Genomic DNA, 20708 nt, shown 5'->3' with positions numbered 1-20708 from the left:
TTATGAAAAAGAAAAGAAAGTATTTTCACCTTCGCAGTGCTGTTAATTTGAGTATATGTTAATTGCTTGCAGTCCAACGGAAGTCAAGTTTGAGAGATATGCACATGGTATAACACCAAAAGAATGAAGATTATTTAGCTTAAAGATGACCTGAAAGTGAGATAGTGAAGCTTCCAAGCAAATCAAGTGGATATTAATAATGATGATGCCCGTGGCTGGAAAAACGAAATGCTAGTAGATGAATAGCCTTCAAACACAAGCTTCTCCAGGACACTTCTGAGAGAAGTTGTTCTTACCTCTCCTTTCACTTTCTCCTTTCTACATTAGCTTTTCATGTATTAGTAGTTGTTGTTTTTGCAAAAAAAAAAAAATGTAGTCGTAGTTGTTTTTCAGTTGTGCAATGGTCTTCATTTTCAAGGAAAAATATACAGCAGACCTTTTCCCATATATTTGTATAGAATATAGAAAAGTATACTCCAAAAGCATAAGCTCTGTGAAGAAATAGTGTCGGTCTCCAAGCCTGTCTTCTTATCGATTTAAGAAATAATGATCTTCACAACCCATGTTGCTTCACTGTGCCAAGTTTCGCCGAATGAAAATGAGCTGCACAACTTGTTCTTTGGCATGTCAGCACAGCAGGAGAATCATGTTTTAGCTTTTCTTTTAAAGAAAATAGTTTCCGGCTAGCAAATAAATTTTGGAAGGAAAAGGCTTGAGACTATAGAGAGGTGTCCCTTTTTTGTGGAGACTACATGGAGGTGCCAATGAAGGAGGCTCAAAGAAATTGCCCTTCTAAAGTGCTCACAAAGCCACCCTTTTCCTCTATTGACTTCTCCCTATTGGTTGTTGTTGATGGTAAAAAAAACTATAAAATATTAACAGTACTAAAGATTTTTATAATTCTTATCTATTTTGATGTCCATAAACTCTCCACGGCTTTTTTACCCTATGGATTGTAGGTGCTGACTGTTCCAACTGACAGAAAGTAAAAGAAAGGAAGGGTTTCACTACAACAACCAAACCAATTATCAGTGTAAAGTTCCTATACTCGGATTGGTGGCAAGGCATGGACAAAGTAGTAGTTCAGTAACTAAAAGGTTTTACCTGGCACCAATGGCAACGAAGCAGTCGAGAATTGCACCCCGGAATCCTGGATTCATGACCTATCCAACAGAGAAAAATTGCATAGTGTCATTGACTCTGAATTTTAAGTTGGCACAGGTCTAGCACCTCCAAATGACGCAATCATACATGGATGCACCTCCCAGATAATGGCACCTTCCTTGGGCTGATGGGCTCATCAGCATGCCATTGAACCATTGATGTATTTATAAGCTTCACAGTAAAAAAAATAAAGAACTGGTGAAATGGTTGTTAGCATTCAGCCGTCTGCAGCAGCTGCAACCTTCTTGCCAGTGGATAGAAAGCACTCAAAAAGCACCTGAAGGAAATATAAGTTAAGAAGCTTATGATGCCATTAAAAATATCAAACAGTACCCACACCATTTAGGAGCAATCGGCAGTTAGCAGTAAGCGCAAAGAACATACCTGACTTCATTCAGCAGCTTCTTGGTGCATAATGTTTTACCATGCTAGCGCTGAACAGATCTATGATATCCTTCTCATTTATTACATCTCAGCATTCTCAGTGAGGCATTGCGAATAAACAGAATTTTAACATAAAGGTGGCATGATATGCGTTAAGAATATCTTCTGAACAGTTCAGATTATTATATCTGTCTGTTACAATGGCTTTACAAAGCAAACACTAAATCTAGCAAAAAGAAGAAAAATAATATGAAATGAGTAACACCGTATTTCAAATTCTCTAAATGTTTGGACATTTGAATAGGTCAACCAATGCTTGGTGTTTGTTAGAACCACGATGAAACCAAAATAGACCAGAACTCCTAGAAAATCCAATTATGTATGCCTGTATTTGTGGTGGGGTGGGAGGGGGGGAAGGCAGAGGCTTAAAGATCATCTCTAAGCAACTAAGCCCTCCCAGATATTCTCTCCCATGTTTGAATCTGCTTGATCGAATTGTCCTTCCTTCGCTTAATCATTGCGAGCTCTTGAGGGTTGAAAGGAGGTGGCAGATCACACGGACCTGCATCACGGGCAGACTTCACCATGGATTCCATAAGAAACTTCTTCTCAAGGCCTTCAGCTTGGCAGGCCAAAGAATCAGGACAGATCTCAACAGCTTCAGGTGGTTTAATTGGCCTGAACCTTAGGAGCTTGGCATATTCAGTTAGAAGGTGAAGCATGTAATCATAAACACGGTCCATATTAACATCTTCTTCGATGAAATCACTGGCTTGTTTTCCTATGCGCTGTGCCTATGACAGATTTAGAGTATGGGGCCATATTTTATCAAGCAGAAACATGTGATATATCCCTAAAAAAAAAGGCAACAATTAAACAATGCGGTGTGCTGTAACATAAAGACATAGTAAATTGCTCAGTATTCTGCTCAATATATTCGTCATTTAAGAAATTTATAAAGTCCAATGCAAGAGCTCCAAGTGCTCGTTGTCAAAAATAAAAAGAAGTTGTAACACAATTCTTCGAGCAGCAGGGATTTTTTCCAGAATTGACAATTTCAAGTGAAGATGAAGAACAGTTTGGATAAATATTTCTAGCTAACAATGCTTAACCCAATAAATCACAGTTTACATCATGAAAAATGTTGGGATTATTTACTGTCCAACAAAATATGAAAAATATACCATAACCTATAATTTATCAGTGCACTGTTAGGGGGCACAAATTGTTTGCGGTATAATTTCATAGCATCATACAAGCTCATAATCTGAACCAGTTTTAATTATGTCCTAGTGAAACATAGATGCTCTAGAACAATCTGGCAGCTTGCATTTACATATATTGCAGCTTGAGCGGATTTCTATTAGTATTCAACTGAGTTTGTTGTGATAAGTTCCATCTATACTATTAAGCATTGCAAAACTCAATTGTCTACAGGTGTAGGTGTAAATAGATAGACGATAGGTACCAATTGCTTGTGAGAGTTGCCCCAGTCAACTGCATATTTTATGGAGTCACATTTATTGTCATTATGAACAGGCCAATAATGCTGAATCGGCATAAGTGACCTCGAAAAGAAATCATAGTATCTTGGTGTAACCAGCAGTGTCATTGAATCACATGCTAGAATATATTTCTGACTGACTGACCATGCTGACCCTTCTATATAGATCTTGTACCTGTTAAATACGAACTACACATCATTAACTTAGACACCGAAAATAAAATTGCATAGATCCTTGATAAGTTACTATCACCAGAAAAAACAACAACAACAAAAAAACAGATAAGACCTGTGCGTGCATTGACTACCCAAATTTGAGTCCTTGTACCCTGCCTTGCTCTCTCTGAACCAATCCTACAGCACAACATAAAACAGTTTTAATGTAAAAAGTATGAAAAATTCAACCATGTACTCATGCATATGCAAGAAGTACCTGTTTGTAGATCCTTGCATTCCAATCTTTTGTAGTAGAGACATTACAGTTAACCAATTCCTGCCGTGTCACAGCAACTGCTGGATTTCCTTTCCAGTATGCATAAGGTACTCTATCCAACCATTTCACCCTATTATTGCCATCCTTCAGGTCTTGCCGCAGGGCATCCCACGGCTTTATGTTGATCTCTGGCCTACCAACCGTGATACTTGTTAGAGTGACTAAACTCCATATGCACATGGCAATGGCTGTGTATATCCACCCGTGTATATAGAGGCCGGATTTCTATCCATTATGTAAAAAAAATATGCACATGGCACAGCCAAACATCCTACGGGTTTGCAATCCCCCAAGTATCTGAGTATCCTATTAATAATACTGAAAGCACTAGGTACTAGCAATTTCCTATTGTGTGGATTGAGCGAACAATGCACTATACAGTAGAATTTCGATCCTACAAAGAAATCTTATACTTGTTTCTGTATCATGTTCTTTAGACCGAAAGAGGCCAAAAGAAAATTATCATATAATCTTCATAATGGTAACAGAAATGCAGAAGACGAGCAAGCATATTACCAGCCCCAAAATGACCAGTCCGGGAAGACGATATCCAGAGTCCTGTCATCCCCGCAGTAGCTGAACAGTGGAGGCATGAAGGCAGCGTGCTTCCCGCGGTAGAGGTGCGTGCGGACGACGGGCCAGTCGGCGCAGTCGAACATGAGGTCGAGGTCGGGGACCCGCCCGGGGTAGCGGCGGAGCAGCTGGAGGACGCCCCAGATGGTGAAGAGATCGCGGGTCTGGAATGCCGGGCGGAACCGATGCACGAAGGCGCGGCCGCCCAGCACGAGGAGGCGGAAGCTGGCGGTGACGCGAGCGCGCGCCAGCATGGCGCGGGTGATTCCCCCAGCGTCGCGCCATGGGCGGAGGTCCTCGTGGATGAAGCGAAAGTAGGAGGGGCACGAGGAGGAATTGGAGGCGGAGACGGAGGCGGAGGCGGTGGCGGGGTCAGGGGAGGAGCGACAGGAGGACGAGGAGGAGGAGAGCGCGAGCGCGAGGGTTTGGGAGGTTTGGGGCGTTCTGGCGCCGCCACCACCGGAGAGGTTAAGCGGGGGGCGCGGCGGCGTGGAGCAGGAGATGGAGTAGGTGGGATGCGGCGGCGCCGCTGGTACTCCGGCGCGGGTAGTGGCGGCGACGGCGGCGGGAATGGCCGCCGTGGCTGGGGGGCTCGCCTGCAACTGCAAAGAGGAACGATCACGGCGAGAAGAAAAAAGGAAAAATAAATCGCATGAGCCCAAAAGAATTGCATCTATGGGCCTTAATATTGATGGACCACGCAGCCCAAATGTGGCCCGTAAATATGATAAACCGTGAAGCCCGGCCAGTAACAACGACCCGCGAACGCCCACGGATTAGCTCAGTGGCACCATGGTTATCTCGAGAGACGAGAGCCATGCGTCACAGCTGCGGCGTTGGTTCAAGTTCCAACTTCCAGCATCCAATCCGATCCGACCAGCTCTCACTCTCCCCGTGAGGCCTCCTCTTTTGTTCTTCTCGTCTTTTCTATTGCACGAGCTCTCGTGATCCTAGATCACCATCCTCTCGAAAACTCTATCCCCCCTCTTTCAGGGTTCATTTTCCGTATTCTGAACGGAATTGGAAGGGAAGCAGATAAAATTACGCAGTTCTATGCTGTTTGCACTGATCAGCCACTGAATGTATGAATGCTGAGCTAGGCAGCTAGCGCCTCTAAAATAAGCGCATAGTGTGGGCGCGGCGGGCATGAACGAGCACCGTGACGTGAGGGGCACAACACGGAGTAAGGCCTAAAACGTCCCTATCACATCGGATGTTTGAACAATAATTATAAATATTAGATGTAGACTATTAATAAAACACATCCATAATCTTAGACTAATTTAATAGACGAATCTATTGAGTCTAATTAATCAATGATTAGCCTATGTAATGCTACAGTAAACATTATCTAATTATTGATTAATTAGGTTTTAAAAATTTGTCTCGCAAATTAGCTTTCATTTATATAATTAGTTTTGTAAGTAGTCTATATTTAATACTTTAAATTAGTGTCTAAATATAGGGACTAAAGTTAAGTCCCTGTATCCAAACACCACCTTAATGACAGAAAATGGAAAAGAAGAAGCCTACCTACCTACTGGCATGGTGGCTTTCTGCACCGGTGGGAGGTGGTCCTAGCCGGCGACGGCGAAATGGCAGACGGACCAGGAAGACTAAAATGCCATAAAACCCTAGCCACCACCATTCACGAAGACGCCGGACAGTTTCGGCTGTCTCGCGTTTCCGGTGCTCATTACACGAACAGTGGCGGGTGCTTCCTCGAGTCAACTAATTTGGGATTATAGGGGCACAATCATAATCGTGAATTCGTGATGCAGTTCGTTAGAGAGAGGAGAGAAAATTAACTTGGTTACAGTGGTTCTCGGTCAAAGAACTAAAGATGTTCATGTCATGGCCCTCATATGCGCGGCATAACTACAGACTACAGTCGGTGCAGAGCAGAATCATTGAATTAGCTGTAGCATCGTGTGTCAGATCAACAAGAAACCATGTTGCAATCTGGTTCCATAAGCTCGAAGAGGAATTCTAGAGCTTTGTATCATCCATTGAGAATGATGTACCGATCGATCATCCAGCAAGAACGAGACACGGGATTAAGGGAATCAGAAGGTTTCGAACTCACCGTGAACCTGGTGATCCAACGAGCAGACGAGACCAACCCCACGACGACGACGGAGAAGAAGAGGAACGCGGAGCTCGTCCTCGACAACGCGGCGACGAACTTGGGTGTGGGCCGCCGGAAGTCCGCCGCCGCCGCCATCTCCAGCCGCCTCTGTTGACCTGAGTGTACACAGCAAGACACTATCTTTTCCTCCTCTCCTCTGCTTCAGGAAAGAGCTGGCGAACTTGTACTGAACTAGAGCTCACTCTTCCGTATTATGACGCGTTCTCAGCGGCGCAGAAGGCGACCGCAAATTTATGAGGTATGGAGAGGGGGTAAAGGCGCCAAAGCGGCAGCGCGAGACGTGGGGATTCTGGGGCGACAATGCTGTCCACAACAACGTTCCCTTGCCTTTTGATTCGGCATGCGGTTAATTAATTAATTCGCTACTCCACTGGATACAAAAGTTGATTTTATTTCCCTAGTAAAATGGATAAGGCATAAGTGTCTGGTAGATCCCTAGGATCGCAAGACAGATATAAGGAAGTTAATTACTCCATTATCATACCGTATGTAAAGTGCAACACCATACAAGGAAAACAATGGCGGTGTCAGTCATATTTAGAAAAGAACCCAACACTTTATGGTGACATTATGAGGCAAAATTAGTTATATGGCATTAAAAGTTCACTTTTTAGTTTTATAGCACCGAAAGATACCAATTTATTTTATTTTAATAGCACCTAAAGTTCAACCCGTTCTCATTTTTAACACTTCCGTCAATTCTCGATCATTTTTCATCCGTCTTGATCGCAATTGACCCAGCCACGCACACGATATGATGTTTCTACCCTCATTGCCATGCATTCTACTTGTACTGTGAGGAGTAGAAACGTCATTGTCAGAGTTACGGATAAGGTATACCCTCTATCTTTGGATATACGTTGTATACTGATACGGTGTACCCGCGCGTATACGGGTAGTTCCTGTATACGTTAAGGAACTCTATCACGTGATAGGGGCAGAATCCACAGATGGAAGGAGTCCTACTCGGACAGGACTGGGTCTTTACCATACCGTGAGGGGTCCGATATCTTCGAGTCCTACTTGGAGACCAACTGACCCGCAGTATAAAAGGGACCCCCTGGGCAGGACCTAAGGCATCGAATCTCACCGCCAATACATCCACCACAGCCTACGAAGTCAGAGCCTACATGAGCCGAATCGCGGGGTGATCTAGTCGAACCAACTTGACTGCGGTCTCGTCGGTATCATCAAGTTCCACCATTCCCTTTGTAATCTGTGGTTTCCATTATATAATCCCATACCATTTGGATTAGGGCTATTACTTACCAAGGGGCCTGAACCAGTATAATCCTTGTCTTTTGTTTGCTTGATGTCGTATTACGTAGATCCTCGTTCTAACGTACCCCAATACCCTCTATATCCGGTCTACGGATATCCCCTGTCGACAGTCATATCGTGTGCGTGGCTGGGTCAATAGTGATCAAGGCGGACAGAAAACGATCGAGAATTGACGGAAGTGTTAAAAATAGGAATGGGATGAATTTTTTATACTATTAAAGTGAACCGGTATCTTTCGTTGCTATAAAAAAAAGGTGAACTTTTGATGCTATATAACCAATTTTGCCATATTATGAGGGGTTATTAATTAATTTATCACCATATTTTTTTTACACTTTTACTAATCATTACCTTCTTGTGAGTCACAACAAGTACTATAAAAAAGTCATGATTTTGAATGCTAGCCCCTACTATTTTCTATATTAGTACTCATGTTTTGTTGATTTATAAAGAGCCTCAATATTCTACACCGAACATCTCAAAAATCAGAATAAAAAAACAAAATCACCTCCTATCGCCCACTTTGTCACTCCCTCCCCCTCTCTGTTGGCACCTGGACCAACGGTGAGGCCGAGCTCGCCAGATGATGGTAGCTCGAGGACCGTGGTAGCTCAACGATGGAGGCGGTGGCAACTCGATGACGGCAAAGGCAGTTCAGGAGACGCGGTCGCTAGGAACACGGCCTCGGGCCTCCCCAACGCGACTCTTGGCGTGCCTTCACCTACCCCATGTTGTCAAGGAGAGCTTTTCTAGTGTGCTTGGAATGCCAGATATCCATTGATTGGCTCTGATCCAACGCTCTACGACACGAGGTATACGTGAGAAGGTACTAAATATGTGGGCCAGGTGCTTAACTTAGAGATAAGTGGAAGGTTAGATATGTAATTTTGCATCTATTATTTTAAAAGAGATATGTAATTTTGCATCTATTATTTTAAAAGTGAACGGTTATCCTCTTATGGATGTAGTCTCGTTGACATCTCCCTCTTTCTCGCTGTGTTAGTATCTCTATCCCATAAACTCAGGTGATGGTTATATTTTGTTGGCAGAAGAATAATAATGCTCGTAGTTTCTTTCAGAAACAACTAGGTAGTTGATCAATAGTTACAAACTATGTACTCATTTTCCTTTGTTCATCTTGATTATGAAAGAATGCATGAAAAGAAACATCTATATAATCCTTTCCCTTCGTTCATCTCTAGATTACAAAAAAACTGGTTTCAGATCAGTAGTAAAAGCATGTGTAGATTGCTGCAACAATACCAATAACAACGAGATATAGAAAATTAGTTAGTCTTGAGTGGCTAATCCCTACGTGAGAAAGTTAGATGACAGAAAATCAGAAATGTTAGTTAGAAATTATTATTAGTCAGAATATTAGTGTTTCTTTAAGTTATTTTCTATCCCTAAAATGCCCTTTGGAACATCAACGATGGATATTAAGTGGCTTAGGAGGTACCTGAGATACCTCCCAAGCACCGTAAAAGGCTCCAAGGAACGTGCATCCTTGTGAAGGGCCGAGGGGCTAGGCAAAGGCATAGCAATGGTTGACGTGGTGGAAAATCTCCAACATGGTACATCGATGCCATAGATAGGTAAGCACATTGCAAATGACCTTATGCCACCCTAATCTCTTATCAGATCTACCGCCTCCTATCAGTGACTCCAATGATGACACTGATGATCGATTCTTCCTCCAGAGCATGATAGAGTTGCTGTCATCCACTCATCCTAGCCTTGACGAAGCTAGCAATTCTTCGAGCATAGGGCTCAAATAATGAATTTTACCTAGCCATCTATTTTTTTTATTTTTTTCATGCACTTTTTAATATGGTTTACATAGAATCAAAGAGCCAAACCTAGGGCATTATGACTAGGGGTTAAAAACATGCCGTGAAAACCCAATTCTCAAGCCGTTAACAGAGTACCACCATTCGCCATAGCATGAATTGCAAAGTAGTAGCACACCGCATGTAAATTAATGAACATGAAAAGTATAAACGATGATGATTTTGTGTGTTCCAAGTAATTTCACTAACGGATTTTCATTTCAAGCTACATGTGCTAAAAAAAATTAAAATTCCTCCCTTTTGACTATGAATGACGAATTTTAGTATTTACTTTCAAAATTCTGTATTTTGCTATTCGAACAAAACCCAACCTATGAGGCTATTAATCTGTGATGTATTGATGTCACCAGAGAGGTTTGCCATCCTTATTACATTTCGTCACTGGTCACGTGAACCTGTCATCGCTTCTCCCACGTCTCGACCTGTCTCACCGCATCCGCCTGTCTTCTCCTCAGCGTCTCCAGTTCTTCAGAGCTGAAAGGCGGCGGCAGCTCGCAGGGCTCTCCGGTGCCCGAACCAGCTTCCACCATGGTGTCCACCATGAACTGCCTCTCCAGTCCCCGCCGGCCGCGCGTCATGGACTCCACGGTGACCTCGACGGCTCTGTCAGGCACCGTGGGCTTGTACTTGAGCAGCTTAGCGTACTCTGTCAGAAGGTGAAACATGTAGTCGTAGACACGGTCCATCGTTAGATCCTCTTGGATGAACCTGGTCGCGTTCCCGGCTATTTCCTGTGCCTGAAGATCGACCAGCGTTCAGTTCAGAGCTTTTCTGCTGGTGTGACGTTCATGACGAAGTGGGAAGGATTTATGGTAGGTAGTACCTTGTCGGCGTGAGCGTTGCCCCAGTCGACGGCGAACTTGATCGACCGGCACATGCCGCGGCCGCCGCCGGGGATGGGCCAGTAGTGCTGCAACGGCATCAGCCCCCTCGAGAAGAAGTCGTGGTACCTCGGCCGCACGATCAGCGCCACCGCGTCGCAGGCCAGGATGTACTTCTCGCTCACTGACCAGCCCCTTCCTTCGATATAAATCTTGTACCTACACACGCTCCAGCAGCTCCGTTGTTACAGAATTCATGTACTCCCTCCGTTCTATAATATAATTATAACGGATATTAAGATTTTACTTATATTGTTGGACCACTCGTCTTATTTAAAAACACTTAAAATTATTATTATTTTTACTTACTTTATTATCCAAAATATTTTAAACATAACTTTTTTATATTTATATATTTTTTTTAAATAAGACGACTAGTCAAACAATAAAAAAACTCAAAATCCCTTAAAAGACGGATGGAGTAGCATCTGGACTGACCAGAGAAAAACATGAGTAGTAGTAACCTTTTTTCTACCTGTGAGTGCACTGTTTTGCCAGGTCTGATTCCCTGAACCCGTCTCGCACCTCCTTCCTCCAATCCTGAAAAGAAAAAAAGAATTGCAGTCGCGTCTCATGCTCTGCACGATTGCTAATCCCCCGTGTCACTGTGTCAGGTGGCGACTTGGCGTGCGTGTGCGTTCATCTGCACCATGTAACGCGCGTACCTGCTCGTATATCCTCGCGTTCCAGTCACGTTTCCCGGACGCGTTGCACCTGAGGAGATTCCGGCGATCGGCTCCCACCGTCGGGTTCCCTTTCCAGTACGCGTACGGCGCCCTGCCCGTCCAGTTCACCGCGGCGTTCCCGTCGGCTATCTCGCCTCGCAGCGTCTCCCATGGCTTTATGTTAAGCTCCGGCCTTCCAAAATCGCAACAGAGAACACAACCCAGTTAATTCATCACCTGGTAGATGGATTGAGTACGTGATGATGATGCAAATGCAATGTGTGTATTTACCAACCCCAGAACGACCAGTCAGGGAAGGCGATGTCCAGCGTGGGCTCGCTGCCGCAGTAGCCGAACAGCGGCGGCGGCGAAGAAGATGTCCGGCCGCGGCGGTCGCCGGCGTTGACGACCGGCAGGTCCTGGCAGTCGAACATGAGGTCGAGGTCGGGGACGCGGCCCTGGTAGCGGCGGAGCAGCTGCAGGACGCCCCACTGCGTGAACATGTCCCGCGTCTGGAAGCACCGCCCGTAGCGCGCGACGTGGAGGCGCCCCGCGACCACGGTGACGCGGAACTTGGCGCCGTACCGGCGGGCGGCGCCGTCCACCGCCTCGCGCGTGATCCCCGCGTCCCGCCACGGCCTCAGGTCCTCGTGGATCCACCGGAAGTATGCCGGGCAGGAGGACGACGGCGACGCTGCCGCGGCGGCGTCCGGCGCCGGGGCAGGTGCTGGCGGTGGCGGTTGCCGTGGTGGGGGCGCGAGATTGCCGAGGCGTGGCAGAGTCGGCTCTGGTTCCGGACTCGCTGCCGCATGCTGTGCCATGTTCCGGGTGGCGATCATAGGGATCGAAGTGACCTGAAACTGGCACAGAATTGGTGAATTTCATTATCGGACAATCGCGCTATGTATCGAATTTTCCCATCTTTTACGATCCAGAGAGTGCAGTGCAGCTGACGGAATTGCTTTCTTTAGTTACACTAGCAACATGAACTCCAAACCACGAGCTAGAAACGAATCGCCAGATTAAACGTAGCTACTAGTGGCAGTGCACCTTACCCTGGCGCCCGTAGACATCCAGGAAGCGGAGACGAGAGCTCCGGCGACAACCGCGGCGAAGAAGACGACCACGCCGCCGTTCACAGCCGGGCAGGAAGCCGCCTGCAGGCTGCTCCGTGTGAGCCGACCAACCTTCGCCGCTGCCTCCATGTAAACACCCCTCAATCACAAATCAGACGGCACGCCTTGTTCCATCCTCGGACGGATGAGCCGACACCGGAAGCGATGAAGACGAACTCGTCATCACATACTAGCTCCTTTTCCTGCCCGCGTTTTCTGCTCCGGCTTTACTATTCCTGACTTGTTTGGGCGTGTACGCAAGGGAATTGGGGGAAAAAAAATCAAGAACGCGATGTGGATTGTGGGGGTAGCGCATATTTTGCCTGTGATGTGGACTAGCTAACTATTTTGCTCCTTTCATCCCATTTGCTAAAGTGAGACCAGATATGATATCATAGACGAAAGGTGGGTGTTCCCACTAATCTCGACTGTTTTATTTCCAGGTGATTTGCATCAGGAGCACGTCACTGTGAGTCTGTGATCCCCTTTTTTCTTCTTCTTCTTTCAAGAGCGCATGTAACCGGCCAAAACTTCAGCTAGTTCTGACCAAATAACTTTCAAACAAAATCTGCATGGCCTCTGTACGTATAATCGTCCAGTCAAGAATAAAATGCCGCCATTGAACATGTGGAATCAGACTATTTTAACTTGATGGACAGTAGTATATCGTGAATTAGCCTGTGTAAACTGGGGCTTATCTGGAGACAAAGTTAATGTTTGTTTTGGGCTTGTAAACGAGGCCTGGCACAGGTTTTGCGGGCCCGATTTCGTAATATTCATGTGGCAGGATTAGACCACCAAATTTACCCAACCCTCAGTCCCTCACTTTGCGTGGGAGGGTGTTATAAAACCGGCCCCGAAATCACATCGGAAACCAAACACGGAAGAAAACGTCATAGGAGATCCAAACACGATGACGACACCGAGGCACGATATTTGATAACGGAGTTCAGCCGAGGCCTACATCTCCGGGGCACTGATTACGGGTGCTCCTCCCCGATCCAACATATTACAGCGTATCAGAGTTACAACGACTCACGGCCGGTCGCCGCCGGCAGCCGCTCCCTCTCGCTATGCTAAGTCGCCATACGGTTACAACAGGCACGCCCCTCTATTTATGAGAGAACCTAGGATAGAGTCCGACTCATACTCTAGTCTTACACCTAGTACAACTCTAAGTCCTAAACTGTAACCAACTACATACACATATTCGACACAAACTCTAACAAACTCCACCTTGGCGAATATGCCACGCCAACCTGAATCTGTTACTTGCTCAAATCTCCGTGTACCCGGACTTGAGTTGATCCTTTTTCGCCGCTCACGCCGAGCCGCCCCGACAAGCCTCCATCGGGCTCACCGTAACAAGAGACTTCGCTATTTTTACAATTTCTTCCTATTGACTCCACCTGCAACAGTGCTCCACCTTCTCTCCTATCACCACAGTCGTCTTGCCAAGCGAATTGAATTCTTCTTAGCTGTCACATCATAGACTCCCTGAAGACCATGTTCACCTCCATCTACCGTCTTAAGTTTGACTTGATCTAATCCATGGCTAGATAACCGATGTCATCACCAAATAGACAAACCAAACTCACCAGACATGAAGAGAACCCTTTCTTCCTTGTCGTCTTATGAACCGAGCTAATAAATCCAACATCCACGCTTCTCCGCATCCGTAGACTGAATTCCTGGCAATTTGAGAAAATCACCGTTGCCTTGAATCACCCGAAGAAATTACCACCATAGCGTTTGCTCTTTCTCTTCAGTGACGCAGATTCCATATATCCCCATCATGCAAACCCCGTAGATCCTGGATATATCCTGTACTGCCAAACAGCCCGTTGATACCCTCAACGATTTTCACCCGCTGTTGCCCGGGATTATTTTCACCCACTCGAAGACTGTCTTTACCGAGTCGTACCAACACTTAGCATGTTACTGCCTTGCTGCATGCATCAATTTCCTTCGCTTTCTCACATATTCCATGGCTCCACAAGATCCAAGCATGTGTATTTGACATACACACGTGTCCTTCCCTCAGATCTTGTACTGACCAAATCAATGCACGAATGAATTAACGTTCCATGCAGCCCATAGCCTCGTCACGTGCAAAGCCACAACAGACTCATCCATAAACAGCCTAACCAGCGGACCGACCGGTCTTTTCCTTCTCCAAAAAACCAACTGGTTTTTCTATCGGTAAGACCCAGTCAACACAGAAGGACCAGATCGACCCTCTTCTCGCTTCTTCGCTCACGTCTCCTCGGCCCAAGTGCGCCGCCGCCAAGCGCCTGCGCGCCGCTTCCCAGCCGCCACTCCTTCTGCCGAGCATGAGCACCAGAGCCCACCGCACCTCACCACTCCTCCGCATCCCCAAGAAAAAATGCCGCCGTTGCTACTGCCGCCGCCTAGGTTTCTCTTCAACGCTGTCGCCCGCTGGAAGGCGCTGCCACGCACGGGAGCTGGACTCCCTTGCGCTGCCTCCCCTCAGGACTTCGACGATGAGGGCAACCGCCGTTGCTGCCGCCGTGGGTTTCCCGCCGGTGAGGATGCCGACGCCCACGGGAGCTGCCTCCCTGACACAGGAGCGTCGCCACCGCCCCTTCGCCGGTACCTGCCGCCTCCTCGCCGGAGCCGGCCCGCGTCGAACTCGCCGGCACCTACACGACGACTACACCAAGCCGTGCTTCTACCGCTCGCAGTTCATCGCCCAAACCCCCGCCGCCCAAGAAATCGGGTCCGATCTCTTCATTGCTTTGGTTGGTTTGATTCGATTGCAATCTCTGCAATCCCGTGGAATCCCTGCTGCTTCTATTTTGGGTAAAACTTGACTCTGATTCCAAAACGAATACAGTCCTCGTCCAATCCCCTTCCGTTCCCGACATGGTCTCCTTGTTGATCTCATCCGTGCCATGTGTATTGAAATCGAACTGTGCCCGACTCCTGTACCACGACCTCCACCAAGTCAAGTCTTGCATGAACCCAGACCGAGCCTGCTACTACCAGCATCGCTTCTGTCTCCGTCGCCGGCACGCCGCACGCCTCAACGCGAAATCGTGCACACCACCGCGACCCTGACCTCCAAGCTTCACGTACCTCAACGACATCCTGGTTCCAGAGCAAACACACACAGCACGACCACCGACATTGTCAATGACTTCCGCCGCCAATATGTATTGATTCTATACTGACGCTTCTCTGTTCTGCCATCCATCGCATGTACTTCTCTGTTCTGCCATCCATCGCATGTACGCTGCTAGGTAGCAATCCTCCACGCAGTACCTTGTCGTTAACACCTCCAAAACAGCCTGTAGGATCCACCTGCTCCAACTTCCGATTAAACGCCATCAATCTAGTCGCGAGCCGAAGCCGACAAGTCGCATGTCGTCTTCCCAGCCGCCGAACGACCCAAGTGCTACGTCTAGCCGTCTCCCTGTCGAACGCAGCTCATCGAAAGGCCTAGGCCACCCCGCCCAGAGTGTTCGATTCCACCGATCGAGAATGCCGATCGCCTCCAGCTTCAATCAACCCCGAGCGTCTGGCCAGCCGCTCCCTGTTGAAAGTAGCTCACTGGAAAGTTCGAGCCACCCGCCCGAAGTGTCCGACCCACCGATTGAATCGCCAATCGCTTCCGCCGCCATCAACCCGAGCACCACGTCTAGTCATCTCCTGTTGATTGCAGCCATCGAACGGTTCAGACGACCGCCTGAAGTGTTCGATTCCACCGATCAAATTCTGTTGATCGCCGTCGTGCTCCACCTTGCGTCCATGTCCGTCCTGGACACCCTGTGTAGTCGTCGCGGTGTGGAGCACCTCCCTCGTACCTCTACCATGGATCTCCCGCAGGCTCTGATACCACTTGTTATAAAACCGGCCTCGAAATCACATCGGAAACCAAACGCGGAAGAAAAGATCCAAACACGATGACGACACCGATGCACGATATTTGATAACGGAGTTCAGCTGAGGCCTACATCTCCGGGGCATTGATTACGGGCGCTCCTCCCCGATCCAGCATATTACAGCGTATCAGAGTTACAATGACTCATGGCCGGTCGCCGCCGGCAGTTGTTCCCTCTCGCTATGCTAAGTTGCCATGCGGTTACAACAGGCACGCCCCTCTATTTATGAGAGAACCTAGGATAGAGTCCGACTCATACTCTAGTCCTACACCTAGTACAACTCTAAGTCCTAAACTGTAACTGACTACGTACATATATTCGACACAAACTCTAACAGAGGGAGAGAAATCACTAGGATCATGATGGAGAAATCAAATCAAGTAGCATGAACTGCACAACCAAACAAAATAAACGGCAATACATTATGCAGTATGCAAAACTGCATAGCAGGAGATATCAGGAAACGACGCGATGATAGGTAAGCAACTCGACTGAAATGCTGAGAGCCTGAGCCGCCAAGATTGACATGGGAACCTTCTGGCGACATGGTGTTGTGCATGGGCGAGGAGCTTTTGACTGATCGATAATGGTGTTTAGCAGTAGGCTACTGGTTTTCTTCTTTCCGGCCACCCGTTCACTTATTTTCGAACTACTTTTTCGGTCCAAATGACTTTGGACTCAATCGCCCAGCCAACACGAATTCAAACCTGCCCGAAGAAAGAAGCCCGTACCGGTTGGTGACCGCCTACATATTTGTCCTCATATCTCTCCCTTTTGGCTCATTCTACACGTACGCTGAAATCCAAGCAGCCTTTCTCTCTCTCGCGCGCGCGCGTTCTTCCTCTCCCCTTTCTTCTTCGAATTTCAGAGCAGTTGGTGATGGCGCCGCAGGTACGATCCCAGTTAGTTTCGGACATGCTCGAATCTTTCACTCCTCCGATAGTCCGATCAGCCTCGTGTTTTTGCCTGGTTGTGTTCTAATTGCTGAATTCAATTGACTTGGTAGCAGAAGGTGATCTTGAAGGTTTCTTCTATGAGTGATACGAAAATGAAGCAGAAAGCAATGGAAACTGTTGCAGATATCTATGGTAAGCTGCTACTAACTTGATGCCCTCCTCTTCAGATTCTGTCGATATGTTCGGCCTGCATGTCTTGATAGCTCGTTGCTACTTTGGAAGTAATCAGTAATCACGGTTTCTCCGTTCTTATGTTGAACATATATGCTAAATTTATATCAAATTGAGTCCATCTTAATTTGACTTGATTTTGTAATCTGAAACAGGTATCGACTCCATAGCCGCCGATCATAAAGATCAAAAGATGACTGTAATAGGTGAAGTTGACACCGTCGAGATCGCCAAGAAGTTGAAGAAATTCGGGAAGGTCGATATCATATCGGTTGGGCCCGCCAAAGAAGAGAAGAAGGATGATAAGAAAGGGGACAAAAAGTGATCAGACTTCTTTAGTTTCAGGCCTTCAGATGAATATACTGTGTTCTTCTGATGGCGTGTACACTTGGGCTATGTATAAATTGAGGAGGGGGTTAGATTCAAGGGTGTAAAGTTTTGGCATGTCGCATCGGATATTATATAGGGTGTCATATGGTGTGTTCAGACACTAATAAAAAACTAATTACAGAATCCGTCAGTAAACCACGAGATAAATTTATTAAGCCTAATTAATCTGTCATTAGTAAATGTTTACGGTAGCACCATATTGTCAAATCATGGAGCAATTAGGCTTAAAAGATTCGTCTCGCAAATTAGTCGTAATCTGTACAATTAGTTTTTTTAGCCTATATTTAATACTTTATGCAGGAGTTCAAACATTCGATGTGACAGGGTGAAAAATATTGTGGTGGGATGTAAACAGGGTCTGAGTGATTTGAGTATATGTACTGTACTAATATGCAGATGTATTAGTACAATTTGAGACGGAGTGCATTTATTTGTTGTAGCAACGGAAAAGGAAATACAAAAATCTGTTTTTTTTAACCCATTAAACAACTCAACTTCATGATCCTTAATAACGCCTCTTTGCAATACTTGCACATCATGCCATTGTTGCTAAACCCCACTCCAGTTAATAGCTTTTCCAGGAGACAAGGCATTTCAGATTAGGGAATTAATCGACAAAATAGGAACATTGAACAAGTTTGATTGCACAATGCAGTTCAAGGTTTAAAAGTTCAACTAAGGCGCTAAGAACGAGCAATCATGGGCTCATGAGAGCCATTCGATCATTATCACATCGACAAAGTTACTGATCCTCTTTAGATGGGTCCATCACGTGCCCGAGGAACAAGACCTGGGCCTTCTTATACTCCACGATGGCGAACATGAACGGGTGCTCCGCCACGAAGCTCATCGGCGGCGGCCTGGGAGGTTGGTATCCGGGGCTATAGCCCGGGCTGCTAGGCGAGTACATCGCCTCCACCGCCGTCGTGCCCTCCTCGTCGACCTCCACGGCGCACTTCTGCCTCATGGTCGACACGTAGAGCCCCGCGGGCGGCGTGTTCACGGCCATCCTGGACAGGTCGGCGGCGTCAGGGTCGAACGGCGCGCCCAGCCCGAGCTGTGCCAGCGCGCCCCCGGCGTCGAGCTGGGAGGAGAACTTGAACTTGGGCACCTTGCACGGGGTGACGATCTGCCGGCTCCGGGGCACGCACCGCGTGACGAAGTCCGGCTCGGTGACGGCCATGCGCAGGAGGTGGCGGAGGCCGTCGCGCTTGATCGGGAGGAAGACGAGCATGCAGAAGCACGGCGCACCGAACCCGAAGTCGACCTGGCCGTCGCGGCCGACCATCTTGTAGAAGAGCTGGAGGACCTTGAACTCCAGGCCGTGGAACTCGAACTTGGCGCCTTGGCGGCGTAGTGCATCCCGGGGTCCGACAGGAACGGCACCCGCACCGTCGTGTCGTCGAGGCGGTGGAACATTGCCTGCGTGGTGTTCCACGACTCGAACGTCCGAGCCCACTTCGCCTTGAAGTGCATGGCGTTCGCAAGGACGCACATCGTGTCGCTGTTCAAGGTGCCAGGGGGGATGACGTTGGTTAAGCGCCCCTTCGTGGTCTGCGAGATGAAACCGTTCACCTCCGCCGCTACAGCGTCAGCCTGATATGAATATCCATGCAAAACTGTTAGTTCCAGCTCTCTGCCAAGTGTCAAGTTATTATTTTCCATATACGTCGTTAGCTTTGAGTGTTAATTAAGTGTTTGGTAATTGGTACTACTACTACCTGGTTCCGGAAGTCCACAGATCGCGTGAATGCCCCCATGAGCGGCGGCAGCGGTGGACTTGAATTCCGGCCTGAGGCGGAGTGAGCGGTCCACGAAGATACCCGCGGCGAAGACGAGCTGTGGCCACGCCTGCATCTCGGCGAGGAGCCCGGCACTCGTCGCGTTGAGCTGGTGGATGTGCTCGGAGCCCAGAAAGGCCAGCATCTGGCGCAGCGTCTCGCCGTCCGCGCCCGTGGCGAGCAGCGCGAGCCCCGCGCGGAGGCACATGGGCGAGAAGATGAAGTTGGACTGCTCCGTGATCGCGTCCGAGCCGGCGATCCAGGCGACCTGCAAGCACTGATCCATGCCACCGGCGGTCGGTCAATACGTCGAGCAGTTGCAGAGCAAACTGAAAACCGGAGCGCTTCGGAGCGGAGAGGCGAGAGGCAAACGATTCTGAGAGGCTTTGGAAAGAAAGTGCAATGGGGTGCCTTCCCCTAGTATTTATAGACGGAAGGAATAGATGCACCCCGCCTTAACTGAATCAGAGTACAAGTCAATTTAGGCCCATAAAACATGGGCTCGAAAGGGGGAATATTAAAAGCAGGCCCAGCAGTTATCACCTGACCGACCCATCTCATACTGGACGAGTAAAGACGAGTAAAGGCTTCAGGGATGAAAAGTTTTTGCGTGTTACATCAGATATACGAACATATATTTAAAGTATTAAACGTAGTCTAATAACAAAACAAGTTACAGGTTTCATCTGTAAACTGTGAGATAAATTTATTAAGTATAATTAATCTGTCATTAGCAAATGTTTACTGTAGCACCACATTGTCAAATCATGATGCAATTAGGCTTAAAAGGTTCGTCTCGCAATTTACATGTGATATGTGTAATTGGTTTTTTTTGTCTATATTTAATACTTCATACATGTGTCCAAACATTCGATGTAACAGGGTGAAAAGTTTTTGTTTGGGAACTAAACAGGGCCTAAGAATGATCTATGTTCTGGCCGCCGCCCGATTGAAGACGTGCCGAGCTGCCGCCCGCCCGCCCGCTCTTGGCCGCCGCGCCACCGCCCATCGCCGAGGCGGCAGTGCCACCAAGCTGACCACCTGCTGCGCGCCACCCGCTCAGAGGAGAGGAGAGGAGAGAAAGATAGAGAAGAAATGAGTGAAAATAAAAGAGAAAGGAAGAGAGAGAGGAGGTGAAAAAAATGGAGTGAGAGAGAAAAGAGAGAGAAGGGGAAAAATATGTGAAGGAGAGTGAATATTTTTGTGTGCGGGTCACTTAAGAGGCAAGCCTACCAAAATAGTCGCATTTTTGCGTGCGAGCCATGTAAAGAGACGTATGCAAAAATAAATGTTGATTTTTGCAGACACGATCAAATACGGTTCGTTTGCAATCTAAAGAGGTCATCATAAAAAAAATGTTTTTTTAGTGGTTGTAGTTTAATTTGTTCTTTTTGTCGTGACTTGTAGAATATATGTTTGTGAAGCGATATGCTACATGTTAATATA

The 20708-nt window shown here is 47.2% G+C and overlaps 4 protein-coding genes and 1 long non-coding RNA gene across 11 annotated transcripts; 1 reads left to right on the top strand and 4 right to left on the bottom strand.

The window, feature by feature from the left end:
* Window positions 1–110: 110 nt before the first annotated feature.
* Window positions 111–1442, bottom strand: LOC136356249 (uncharacterized). Its single transcript, XR_010740901.1, has 3 exons — window positions 1252–1442; window positions 1105–1163; window positions 111–603 (listed from the first exon to the last, which is right to left on the bottom strand). It is a non-coding gene; the product is annotated as an uncharacterized lncRNA (long non-coding RNA).
* A 230-nt stretch (window positions 1443–1672) lies between these two features.
* On the bottom strand, window positions 1673–6473 carry LOC107275790 (uncharacterized). 4 transcript variants are annotated; one of them, XM_015780955.3, is made up of 6 exons: window positions 6205–6473; window positions 4062–4720; window positions 3486–3678; window positions 3342–3406; window positions 3017–3227; window positions 1673–2401 (listed from the first exon to the last, which is right to left on the bottom strand). In XM_015780955.3, exons 1-6 carry the CDS (start codon window positions 6340–6342, stop codon window positions 2354–2356), a joined length of 1314 nt encoding a protein of 437 aa, XP_015636441.2. In that variant the 5' UTR covers window positions 6343–6473; the 3' UTR covers window positions 1673–2353. The 4 variants fall into 4 exon arrangements, with proteins under 4 accessions (XP_015636441.2, XP_015636438.2, XP_066165954.1 ...); XM_015780952.3 differs by having other exon boundaries at window positions 1673–2342; XM_066309857.1 differs by having other exon boundaries at window positions 4062–4714.
* Window positions 6474–9522: 3049 nt separating this feature from the next.
* On the bottom strand, window positions 9523–12264 carry LOC4336505 (uncharacterized). 4 transcript variants are annotated; one of them, XM_015777966.2, is made up of 6 exons: window positions 11995–12264; window positions 11236–11804; window positions 10945–11137; window positions 10755–10819; window positions 10222–10438; window positions 9523–10135 (listed from the first exon to the last, which is right to left on the bottom strand). In XM_015777966.2, the coding sequence occupies exons 2-6, from the start codon at window positions 11781–11783 to the stop codon at window positions 9797–9799; spliced, it is 1362 nt and encodes a 453-aa protein (XP_015633452.1). In that variant the 5' UTR covers window positions 11784–11804; window positions 11995–12264; the 3' UTR covers window positions 9523–9796. The 4 variants fall into 4 exon arrangements, with proteins under 4 accessions (XP_015633452.1, XP_015633453.1, XP_015633450.1 ...); XM_015777967.3 differs by having other exon boundaries at window positions 11236–11798; XM_015777964.3 differs by having other exon boundaries at window positions 12000–12264.
* A 2029-nt stretch (window positions 12265–14293) lies between these two features.
* Window positions 14294–17792, top strand: LOC4336504 (heavy metal-associated isoprenylated plant protein 39). Its single transcript, XM_015778505.2, has 3 exons — window positions 14294–16855; window positions 16974–17052; window positions 17247–17792. The coding sequence occupies exons 1-3, from the start codon at window positions 16844–16846 to the stop codon at window positions 17414–17416; spliced, it is 261 nt and encodes an 86-aa protein (XP_015633991.1). The 5' UTR covers window positions 14294–16843; the 3' UTR covers window positions 17417–17792.
* A 300-nt stretch (window positions 17793–18092) lies between these two features.
* LOC107278494 (putative non-inhibitory serpin-Z11) lies at window positions 18093–19651 on the bottom strand. Its single transcript, XM_026024863.2, has 2 exons — window positions 19203–19651; window positions 18093–19077 (listed from the first exon to the last, which is right to left on the bottom strand). The coding sequence occupies exon 2, from the start codon at window positions 18767–18769 to the stop codon at window positions 18224–18226; it is 546 nt and encodes a 181-aa protein (XP_025880648.1). The 5' UTR covers window positions 18770–19077; window positions 19203–19651; the 3' UTR covers window positions 18093–18223.
* Between the last annotated feature and the right edge of the window lie 1057 nt (window positions 19652–20708).

The sequence above is a fragment of the Oryza sativa genome, chromosome 4, assembly GCF_034140825.1.
Source record: "Oryza sativa Japonica Group chromosome 4, ASM3414082v1".
Lineage (NCBI taxonomy): Eukaryota > Viridiplantae > Streptophyta > Magnoliopsida > Poales > Poaceae > Oryza > Oryza sativa.
Note: the sequence above shows the minus strand (reverse complement) of the source record. Positions and strands in the feature narration are given on the sequence as shown.

Coding starts and splice junctions, on each gene's coding strand:
- LOC107275790 (XM_015780952.3), bottom strand. CDS start 6,342: ATGGCGGCGGCGGCGGACTTCCGGCGGCCCACACCCAAGTTCGTCGCC. Junction 4,721..6,204: donor GTTGGATCACCAGGTTCACG/GTGAGTTCGAAA, acceptor TCCTCTTTGCAG/TTGCAGGCGAGCCCCCCAGC. Junction 3,228..3,341: donor GGTAGTCAATGCACGCACAG/GTCTTATCTGTT, acceptor CGTATTTAACAG/GTACAAGATCTATATAGAAG.
- LOC107278494 (XM_026024863.2), bottom strand. CDS start 18,769: ATGGTCGGCCGCGACGGCCAGGTCGACTTCGGGTTCGGTGCGCCGTGC.
- LOC4336505 (XM_015777964.3), bottom strand. CDS start 12,149: ATGGAGGCAGCGGCGAAGGTTGGTCGGCTCACACGGAGCAGCCTGCAG. Junction 10,820..10,944: donor ACGCGAGGATATACGAGCAG/GTACGCGCGTTA, acceptor TTTTCTTTTCAG/GATTGGAGGAAGGAGGTGCG. Junction 10,439..10,754: donor GCAAAACAGTGCACTCACAG/GTAGAAAAAAGG, acceptor GAGCGTGTGTAG/GTACAAGATTTATATCGAAG.
- LOC4336504 (XM_015778505.2), top strand. Junction 17,053..17,246: donor AACTGTTGCAGATATCTATG/GTAAGCTGCTAC, acceptor AATCTGAAACAG/GTATCGACTCCATAGCCGCC.